Source organism: Mytilus californianus, unplaced genomic scaffold (assembly GCF_021869535.1).
Source record: "Mytilus californianus isolate M0D057914Y unplaced genomic scaffold, xbMytCali1.0.p SCAF_7, whole genome shotgun sequence".
NCBI lineage: Eukaryota > Metazoa > Mollusca > Bivalvia > Mytilida > Mytilidae > Mytilus > Mytilus californianus.
In genome coordinates this window covers 59,839,976-59,852,085 of record NW_026262723.1, presented here as the reverse complement: position 1 = coordinate 59,852,085, position 12,110 = coordinate 59,839,976, and the positions used below count along the sequence as shown (strand labels likewise).

General features: G+C 31.9%; 1 protein-coding gene across 1 annotated transcript; it reads left to right on the top strand.

Annotated features, from left to right (window-relative positions):
• The first annotated feature begins 7,588 nt into the window (after nucleotides 1-7,588).
• On the top strand, nucleotides 7,589-11,740 carry LOC127708835 (uncharacterized). Its single transcript, XM_052213979.1, has 2 exons — nucleotides 7,589-7,748; nucleotides 8,573-11,740. The coding sequence occupies exon 2, from the start codon at nucleotides 8,574-8,576 to the stop codon at nucleotides 10,665-10,667; it is 2,094 nt and encodes a 697-aa protein (XP_052069939.1). The 5' UTR covers nucleotides 7,589-7,748; nucleotide 8,573; the 3' UTR covers nucleotides 10,668-11,740.
• Nucleotides 11,741-12,110: the final 370 nt, after the last annotated feature.

Here is a 12,110-nt window from a genome sequence, read left to right as displayed (position 1 = left end):
TCAGCTCCCATGGAAATAAAGTACAGAGCAAATTCATCATAACCATATGAACAGACTGTTATGAATGCATTGTTACCTTTTTCATCTCTTTTATTTATAATTTGCTTTATGGAGTTCTTACTTATTTTTTTTAGGATTCTCAGAAACTGTTCCCTGTAATTTTGGTACTTCATTTGTACGTTGTTTAAAGCGATCTTAAGGCTGTCATGCTGGATATCTTTTTGGAATCTTTGAAAATATTCCTCCTTATGCTTGCAACCAATAACAACGGTATACCTATTGCGACTTGCTTGCGAGGATTTTAGTTGAGTACGCTCAATTAAAACATCAATATCTGCGTACTTGATTAACATTGATATCATATCTTTACTTTTACCAAAATAGTAACAAAGAAAGTCGAACATTTTGTCATGTTTAACTTTATACATTTTACCTATTTTGATGACGTAAGTGCCTACACAGAAATCTAATTTATCCTTGATGGATGATAATGCTGTGCTGCGTTCAATTTTCAAACTTTTAAATACATTCTCCAATTTCTTCTTTTCATCTTCATTTAATTCATAGAACAAAGATTCGTTGATAGTTCCATTAAAAATTACAAACATGAACAGTTAGCAGTACTTATGGGGATCGACCACCTTTAACTCATCCCACTCAGAACGGAAAATGTTGTAAGGCTCTTTTACGAATTCGTGACGAGTAATGTTTTCGTATTTTGAGAATAAGAAGCACAGCAAGGGCGAACAAGCAAAACTCCCAAGAACGTCTTGTAGATTCTCACAATCTTTGCTCTTCAAATATTTTCCAGCGATGGCTAATTTTGCTTTCGGAGAGAGTTTGTATTTGGAGGAAAGATCAAAGCTATATGAAATAAATGGCGTTAACGATCTTTGCACTTTTTCCTCATTAAATATTTCTAAGCGACACGAGGCTAGTATTTTAATTTTGCCCTTTCCTAGTATCATCTTTAATTTGTTTCTATTATTGATCCAGTTGTCAATATCAACTTCGCTTACTGCGTATTTACCACATATATCATCAATGACAAAAATAGGAAACTCATTTTTTTTGTAATGGTTTATGACTTCCTGTGGACTATGACAAGGTATTATACTCCGTCCTCCTTCGTGGCAAATTTGTAACGCAATGTGGTGTATGATTGCTGATTTGCCCATGCCGGACGCACTAACAACAATGACGAAATGTTCCGTTTCTAAATATTTAATAATGTCGTTTATTATATCAGTTTCAAAGAATGTGCTATCATGTTCTTGCCACAAACTAACATCAAGCTGGTGTGCATCTGGAGTAAAAAGAAATTGTTGTTAGTTTTAGTAAACACAAACAACATCTTTGTGTTTGTACCGGTTACTTCTTCCTTTGCTTTGTACAAATACATGTAACAACTTAATGGAGAGTTGTTTAAAAGTTTGCGACATTATCTGTTCCGTAGTTTAAATTTATCCTATAAGCACGAATGCATAATTTTAAAACTTGATATTATAAACAGTTTTGATGATTATAAATGTTTAAATTTGTCTTGGCATTTAGTTCAGTAGATACTTCAAGATGCAAGATAAAGATATCTTTAAAGATAATGTGCTATGAAATAAATTTTTTTTTTTATTAATATACGGTAAAATAAATATAAAATGTAAAAGTAATTGCTGCAAAGTAGGATACATTTTTTTATAAAAGAATATTTCATGAATGAATATATAAAATATTTCGGACAGCTGCCTCACGTTCGATTGAAATCAATATCACATTCCTTCAATTAGATCATAGTTTATATCTATCAATATGTGTTGGTTAGAACGTGTCTAAACCTGCTTAATAAAAGAAAGAAAATAAAACTTTGTAGATCGCATGCGTCCGAAGCGTTTTTCTGGATTTACCTTCATCAGGAACGCTTTAGCCCAATAAAATGAATGCCAGGGATATATAGATAAGTAGAAACGTTGGGGAGTTAAAACTTAGTTTTTGATAATTTCTTTATTTATCAACGAGGACTTTTAGTAAAACCCATCAAAGATACCAGGCAAAGTATGTTATAAATCATGTCAGTACAGAAGCACTAACTACTGAACTGATGATTCCTTCGGGTACAATCAGTCCACCGGCAGTGGTGGTATCGAACCAGTGCTAGTAAAATATAAAAACACGTTCGTGCGTCGTCCGAAGTGCTCTCCTGGGTTTGCTTCCAGTAGGAACGCTGAAACCGAAATAAAAAATCCAAATCAATTTAAGGTCAGTCTAAAGGATTTGAAACGAGATCACCCCAAGTTTTTGGTGGGGTTCGTGTTGCTCAGTCTTTAATTTTCTATGTTGTGTTTTGTGCACTATTGATTGTCTCTTGGTCTTTTTCTTTTTTAGCCATGGCGTTGTCAGTTTATTTTCGACTAGTGAGTTTGAATGTTCCTCTATTATCTTTCGCCTCACTTTTACAACTTGAAAGAAATATTTGTACTTTTGTTTAAAAACCCGAAATTATTTTGCTTCTGGCATATATTTAGGCAATAGTAAATTACCAATATTTTAATCTCATAAATTGGTTAAGATATAAAATCAAGGTAACAACTATAAATTGAGGGAATCGCATTAACTAAATAAGGAGCGAGATCAAATGGTTGACTGGGTAAGCGTCGCCTGCTATATCATCTACCATCCATTATGCTCATCCACAACAAACTGATAGATGGAAACAAGTATATCCATTATCTATACATATAAGAAATAAATCAAAACATTTTTTAGTGCATTGGGATTTTTTAAAAAATATTCCATAATTTTTTAAGGAAGTTTCAATTTCAGATGCTTTAAACTAAGACATTGTTTGTAAGGAAAGTTTGGGAAAAATTATGGTAAAATGTTAGCAATAATTCATAGTAATGCATTGATTGAAAAGTTATAACGGATACGTAATAACCCGGCCGAATTTCATAACAATCCCCTGTTTATAAACCCTCTGGAGTTTTATGAGCCTAGGTTCAATAAAGGCAATAGTGGTATACCGCTGTTCAATAGTCAAAAATTGATTTAACTCAAACAAATCCGGGTCACAAACCAAAACTGAGGGAAACACATCAAATATAAGAGGAAACAAAACGGAACAACAGAAACACTGAACTGCTACAAAAACAAACGCCAACATAAATAGAAACGGCCTGAACTTTGTGCAAATTCATTTTTAAATATATTCATAACTTTTGTTTCCTTAAATGATAATCAACACCACATCCGCTGCACCCATCATTACACATTTTTCTTTTTGAAAAAAAAAACAAAACACACTTTGTACCTACGGTATGAATTTGATCATTTGATATTTGGAATAATTTTTTAAATGCTTCTAACAACACACGAACAGTTTCCTAGAAAGTTTTAGCATGTCAGCTCAGCTAGATATAAATTGATGGAAATAATAAATACATTGAAGATCATCAAACATAGAAGAAGTATTTGTTTCTACATTTCAATGAAAATAACACGGTACCTATGATCTTTTATAATGCATATAAATGCTGTTTTCTTCAAGACACACCTTAGTATGAACATATGTAGTACATGCTTGCTACGTACATGCCCCAGTCTGAATAGTCATTCCTTATTTGGTCAAGAAGCAATTAGTGACTTAGACTTACTCAAAATTCCACCGAATGCCATATCTCTGTACGTTAAAAACCCCCAACTAGTCCCTGAGGGGTCCATAGGTGACCAGTTGCAAGGCATCAATTCTGTCTTTTATTTCCCAGTGGCAACTCAAATTGTACGCTCTTCATCTCGGGCGACCCCTACTTTACAGGACATACCTATTATATATTTAGTGTTTATTTGTTCTCGTTCTGAAGATGCATGGCACATTTGCATGACAAAATGGACATTAAGCAAACACAAATCAACAAATCAATAGAACTGTATCGTCTTCCTTTATATAAACAGTCTAAATTGAAAACAACGTTCAAGCCTATGATATATATATGAACGAAGTAAAATAACAAAAATACCGAATTCCAAGTAAAATTCAAAATGGAAAGTCCCTTATTAAATTGCAAAATCAAAATCTCAAACATATCAAACAAATGGGAAACACTGTCATATTCCTTACTTGGTACAGACATTTCCTCATGTAGAAAATGGTGAATTAAACTTTTTTTACGAACTGACAGCAACTTTGTGCTTTAAACGATATATGATTTGAACATTCGAAATTATTTAGAGCTTTGGAAGCAAAATTGAAACAATTGTGAACCTTATTTGCTTATTATGGCTTCATGATGCAAAGACGTTGCGCACGATGTTGGTACTACTTAGCGTTTCACGACGTTCCTCAAAATAAGGCGATTTCGACGATTTCAAAGAAAGTTTCAGGCGTTCAAGCATATTATTGATGATGTCAATTTACTGTTGTGAATTTGGTAACCGATTTCGGTTTGTCTGAAAAAATGCATAAATTTACAAATAAAACTCAAAGTGGTCGTATAGATATTTTTTTAATGAAATTCATTTACAGGAGTTGTCAGTCTTTCCAGGCCATAATTGATAATTTTCCTTTCGGCAGCAGTTCGCATTAATGAATCCGATATAATAATGTCCAAATTTACACAGATTTATTTTTAATATAAATTAGATTTTGAATTCATATTCTCCTATTTTTTGCATATTTATTCCTTTTATTGCATTTCTGACCGTTTCCGTTTCCTTTCTATATTTTATCATTTCCCGATGCTTTCTTTGTCGCAAAATATTTAGGAAGTTAAACATTCGGGACTCATGTTTTAAATTTTCTCATTCCCGTATTTTTGTGGCATATCCTTTGTTTGTTATAATTGCCAGCAATGAGTTTTCTCTATTTAATTTTATTAACAAAAAAAATATACATGTTACTTTTGACGATTTAAAACTTGCAGATAGACAATGTTCCTTAATAAAACAAATATGCTATAAAAAAAAAAACCCTAAGATCCCGATATTTTTTTTATATCGATCTCATTTGGTCAACATTTGAATTTAAACATAAACTATTCCTTTCTCATACATTGGTTGTATTGTTATTTATACGTGTATTTTTATTTTCATTCGAATTAGACTGGAAACAAATAATTACGATATAAAATTAAAAACCAGAGTATGACATCAATTACGTTTTGCGAACGTTGGGACAAAACGGCTATACTTTTTGAAACGATCTAAAAACCTTGTTGTCTAACGAAAAAATATTAAACACTATATTGTTTAAGAAGAAAAACAGAAAAACCTTTACCGCCAAGTTTTATTTTTTATGATCTAACTATGCTTATTTGATAGACAGCTGGTTAAAACCTCAATTTTAAAGAAAATACAGCGTTTTTTTCGTTGGGACAAGATGGCTATACTTTTTGAAGTCATTGCAATAGAAACTATACGCATGGTTTCCGGCAAAAAAATATCATGAACCAGGAGAAAAGTAAAAAAACTTTCAAATATAATAAATATTTTTTCTCTCAGCTTTTTCAATTTCACGGTATAAATGCGCAAACCCGAAATATACTTACTTTGTATACGGTTGGACATTTTTCAGACCGTTTACAAAAATAACATTTTCCGGATTACGGTTTCAGTGATATTGATTGTGCTTTAACACGCGAATAATTATAACAATAGCAATATTATTGTGAAGTTTTACGATGGTCAGAGAAAAAATACCGTAGGAGAGAAACGGAACTTTGATCTTTTGCACACAAAATGAAACGTTGGACATTACGTTTTTGCGTAAAAATGGGATAATTAAGTGTTATAATTCCTGGTATTTTAAATTTCGGTTCCTTTTTTACTTTAATTTCAAGTCTAATGGAATGAATTCAATCAGAAATCACTATATTTTTTATCGAACTGACCAGTCTACGTATTTATTTTTATGCTAATCTATAGCAAAATGGAATTGGTACCAACATCGTGCGCAACGTCAAACCAAGAAATCATCCATATTCAAATACAGATTTGGACTTAAGTAGTCTAAACAATTGAACGTCTTAACAGTTAAAGACAAAGGAGAAGGGGCTATAATGGCCAATATTGGCCTCAATTTCGAGAATTTTTCAAATTCTACTTATTCGTATGTGTATGGCTTTCTTTTTGCGTTGGACATATTCATTTTATGAAAAAAATGTTTTTTTGTAGTTATGACGTCACAATGCTGTGTTTTGACATCACTTCACGTGCATATTTGCTGGCTTTTCGCAATTTTCTAGTCATTTTCACTAAGTTTTTTTACGAAAAAAGTACCAGCGCATTCTTGCCCCAACAAAATATTTTGTCAGAGCAATAATATCAACAAAAAGCATCTTATGTTGAAATATTTTCATGGGGCAAAGCTGCGCTCATACTGAATTTCAATTAAAAACTTGCTCAAACCGGCATCAAAAATCTAAAATTATCGTCCGTTTTTCATATATACCGGTACGCAAATTTTGTCAGACAAAGAGTTGACCAGGAACAGATGTATTTTTTTAACAGAATTTTTTGTCAATGGTTGATAACAATAAAGTTTGGCTATAGATAGTAAATAACAAAGTGTTTGTCTTCATTTTTTTGGGTATATATATATATAACATAGCCTCTCAAGCATATCCTGGCCCTTGCGTATATTTGTTGTAAACGATTACGGAACTGACGCACGGAATTTTACTAGAGCTGTTGTTAAGAAGCTTTTTATAGCGGAATAGAAATCAGCGTATCATTCGTGTAAATACTTGATATTACCAGACAGAATTGAAAGAACTTAATATAATTTAAAAGATGTGATCATATTTTTGAAAATGGTGGAATTTGTACTCCGTGAAAGGTAATTAAGTTATGCATAAACTACACCATGAACATGTCACGTAAAAAGTTCTTCCATCTTTTCATATAATTATCTCTAAGAAAAATCGAAATAAAAACAAAATTTTAATTATATGATTTATTTTCTATTAATTGCTTCAAAGTTATTCAAAATTAAGTATTTAAAACGGAACACAGATTACTAAACACGTATAAAATTCCACGGCACAGCAGACGAAAACTTCATTTTCATTTTGCACGTCTGCATGGTCTGTTTGGTATAAAACAAAAATAATTTAGACCATGACATAATCAACAATTATGAAATGGCCATATCAATGATATAAACAATTTAGTTGAATCGTAAATAAGTAGTAAAGAAATGAAAACGAAATAATATTGTTCCGTCCGTTTATGAATCAAAATGATAAATATGAGTTATTAACGTCATGTAGTTGATGTGGCAGTGTGGTTCATATCGCCTACACGCTACGTTAGTAAGAAAAGGATTTACGTTCGAGTCTCATCTTGACCAATGTTTCTTTTTTCATCGTTTCGTAATTTTTTACATTTGTCGTTTTAAATCATATTATCATTTATCAATAATTTTGTAAAGACACCTTAAACAACAAAAAATTAAAAAAAAAGATAAATAAAAGTATATACCCGAACTTTGTTAATTGTTAATTCTCAAGCTACATGTACTATAGTATCATTATCGACAGATTTGCACGTGTTTTACTCATGAAGAAATGGTATATGTGTAAAAAGGAAAGTTCCTTCTGTTGACTTTCATGATAGATATAAAAAAAAAGAAACAAAATCAACATGCACCAATATATATAAAGACGTGATTTTTTTTTTTTATTTTTAGACATAAATGGATTCTGCAGACAGTGGACCTAAATTATTACATGATAATTTCCTTGTAGAATTAAAAATGAGTAAGTATCTATATAGTTTTATGCAATCGATTATTTGATACTGAGTGCAGAAGATTAATAGTTCAATTAGAAGCATTGCGAAACCAGATTTAAAATTAGATATTTATGCGCAGCATCCAGAAGTAAAAGTATAAAATATGGATTACATTATGTTATAGTCTGAAAATGTATGAAATATTTGCCACTGGATGTCAATACATTCATTTAATATTCATATAACCAAATACATCGATGAATTTGACAACTTAGAATGTTATTTCTACTATGGAAAATCTTATGAAAATTTCATGTGATGCACTGGCTTGCATAATCTACGCTATTAAGAAGAGTGACAGACAGAGTTTCATCTTCAAAGGAATTTATTATATTTGATCTAAATTTTGTGTTATGTGAATAACAAACATCAAACATAAAACCTCAACATGACTGTTACTTAAAAAAGCAATTTATGCTGAACAGTCATTACAGTGCCGGGCTTGTCTTATGTCGAAAATGTTCTGGTATTCTCTGTAGTTGGTTTACTGTCTTATTTATTCGCCTCCCCATTTAATATGGCTATTCTGCACAACACATTGTAAAATGTATTCCGCCTATATTCATAAACGGTTATTTCTATTCTCTTCTTTACAATAATAATCATTAAATTTAATCATGTTATTTCACCAATATTCTTTTAGCACAGGCTAACGTTAGATTTTGCAATACAGTTAACACATATATATTTAACAAAAACAGATTGCAATGAAATTGTTTAGGAGTTGAATAGATTTTGCAATTGAATGTACCAAATATTATTTGTATCCTCTTATATTGTTTTTTTTCAGAATGGACAACATAAGAAAGGGACGAAAAGATTTTAAATGTATATTGTGTGAAAAAAGAACAAAACCTGGAAAAAGAAGACCTTTGTGTGGAGAAGCAAATAAAAATCTGCGCAATTTTCTCAGTAAGAGTTTCCTTGTTTTACCTAATGATGATGACGTTATATGTGATACTTGTCGACGGAAATACTACAGAGAAGAGCAAGCACAAGTAAATACACCAACTGTTCTTACAACTGATACAAATACAAATGATCCTGATTTTATGCCACCATCCGCACCTAAAAGAGCAAAATTAAGTTCTCCTTTATCAATATCGCTTCCTATTTCTTCAACAATTAAAGGTCATGCACAATGTTGTCTTTGCAAAAAGCGTGGTCCAAAACTTATGGTTGTTCCCCAAGAAGCACGATTTAACACATTTTTGGAAAAGAATATAATTATTCCTGCCGGATCACGTTGCTGTCCTCGTCATTTATGTACTGAAGGTTTTACAAAAGAAGCTAACGAAGACATAACAAGTGTGTATACTGTTTCTGACTTCAATCGCAGCGGACTACTTGAATTGATCGATACAATTAGAGAACATGCTTTAAAAAATAAAAACGCTAGAATTGACTTTGATAAATCTTCTTCTTTAAATGACACAGATTTTCGAAATTTGACTGGCTTAACAATAACTGATTTTGAAGACTTATGTTCTCACATTCCAAACTCATCTATAAGAGATACTCGAGTACGAAGCATGAGAACATGCATTGGTATATTTTTGACCAAACTTCGTTCGGGGATGTCTAATAAGATATTAGCAACTTTGTTTAATATAAGCAAAGATTCTATCAGGAAAGCTATATCATCCGCAAGAGATGCAGTTAAACAGCACTTTACACCAAAATATTTAGGTTTTGATCATGTATCCAGAGAAAGTGTTATACAAAACCACACTCGTCCACTGGCACAAACACTATTTGGTGATATCACAAACACAACTGCTATACTCGTAATTGATGGTACTTATATTTACATACAAAAGAGTGGACAATTTAAATTTCAACGTAGTACATATAGCATGCACAAATACCGCAACCTGATTAAGCCAATGATGTTTGTAACTACTACTGGATACATTGTAAGTGTGATTGGACCCTACCTTTGTAACAGCAAAAACAATGATGCCAAAATTTTGAACTCAATTTTTAAAAATAACTTGGAGAAAATTAAGGAATGGTTTGAAACAAATGATGTTGTTGTGGTTGATCGGGGATTTCGGGACAGTATCGACCTTTTAGAAGAATTTGGTATTCAAATTAAAATGCCAAGCTTTCTCAAACGTAACGAGAAGCAACTTTCGGTTGAAGATGGTAACACAACACGTCTAGTAACAAAGGTCCGCTGGGTTGTTGAGTCCGTTAATGGTAGAATCAAGCAGTGGCGATTGCTTGACAAAGTACTACCCAATTCCCTTATACCGTATGCTGGTGAATATACAAGTTTTGTCAGTGCCATATGTAATAAGTATAGACCACCACTTAATTCTGGTAATGAAACTGAAGACCTTCTCTTAGGTACAAAAATGCTTCACATGTCAAAGAAGAAAAATGAGCTCATGGAACGAGTATCAAATGAAAACTTGCATTCCAGAAGTGGTAGGTGGCAAAAAATAGACGGCAACGATTCAGTTGAAGATTTTCCGAAGCTATCGGAGGAGGACATCAGGGACATAACGCTCGGTGTATACCAGCTTAAACTAGCTAAGAGTTATACTGAGGAACATTTAGAAAATGACGAATACTATGAAGTCATGCAACAGGGACATCAACTCATTAGGGTTAGAATGGCAAGTAGGCATACAAGCAGCAAATCGCATAATCTATGGATTACATACGATGACTGCTGCATAAAGGCTTGGTACTGTACTTGCAAGGCCGGAGCTCGAATTGTTGGCACTTGTAGTCATATTTCCTCAGTGATATGGTTTCTCAGTTTTTACCGGCATCAAAGTTGCAAAGGAAATCAAGCAAAGCAATGGAGGGACTATGTCCATGATGCTAATCAGCCTGAAGTCATTGATGATAGTGACAGTGAACCCGAGGAGTAAACATTAAACATTTGTATTCTATACTGAACAATTACTTGGCCATATAGGGCATATCGTATAATGTCAATTTTGTTTTGTATGTCATTGTTGGAAATGAAACTGACGTACGTCGGTATCAGGGTATCACTATGTGGAATATTACCAACAACTGTCAATTTTATAGAAAAGAACAGCAGTTAAAGTGTTTTTGCCTGATATATACATGTACTTCCTTTAACATTTCTAAAGCAAAAAACAAATGTCAAATATGATGGCTTGACTGAGATTTTTCTAAATTTTTTTAATGGTGATACTTAAGAAGTTTTTTCATTATATTTAATATTCAATCATGCTTAATTTCAGTACGGAAAATCTTAAACAACAATTGAAATGATTTCAATTCAAGTTTCATGTGTATCTGCAGATGTCGAATATAGAAGGGAAGACATTTATTGCAATAGTTAAATTGGTAAATTCGAACAAATTGTTACACCAAACTGGCATAATTATTATTGATAGCATAATACCTGAATTTGTGATAACTGTTGTTTAAAAAAAAATCATAATCATTGTCTAGTAAGACGAGTTTCTTAATCAACAGTTTTGTTGATCTGATATACTATCTCCTGATGTAGCACTTGTAACCTTGGCAACATTTAAAAAAGGAAGGTTGAGGTAATAAAAAAATGGGGTGGGGGTGGGGTAGGGGGATGCACATTATATTTTTTAATTTGATATGAAGAACATGTGAAAAGTTAATAAAGATAAACGTGCTAAGAATATTTCAGTTTTAAGAAGGTTGAGAAATTGTTGAAATGTATAGTTTATGAAATTGCGAACTTTATTCATATATTATCTCTATACTTAGTACTGTACGATTTAAATGTTATACCTTCTTTTTGTTTTTATCAACAGGCTACATAAAAGTACACACAATACTCATTTTGGTTATTCAAGGTAAAAGAATACACAAACAATACTTGTTGATTCTCTCTTGTGAAAAAAATTCTGTAATTTAGTCATACATAGAACAAAATTTTAACTTTGTTGTTACCATAGCAACTATATTACTGATATTAAATAGTTAAACTTTATATCAATTTTGTTCTTCAATGTATAAATACAATGTTACACTAGTAATAATGTATTCACGTTGATTATTTAAGGTTTAATCTGTTGTAAAAAGTACACAATTCATAAAAAAAGGATAAAATATGCAAAAAGCTGATATTTTAGCTTAGTCGGCATACCATTTTTATGACGTCATAACAAGAAAACGGCAAAAGATAACTATTAAATCCTTGGTGTTTTATAAGCTCCATATCATAGATATCAATTGAAAGAAATATCAATAGATTTGGAAGTGGGGCCAATTTTGCCCCTTAGAGCCCCCTCTCCTTTCAACAGTTGAAATTCGTTGTACAAAAGAAAATATATGTATCAAAATCAGTTCTGAAAATTTTC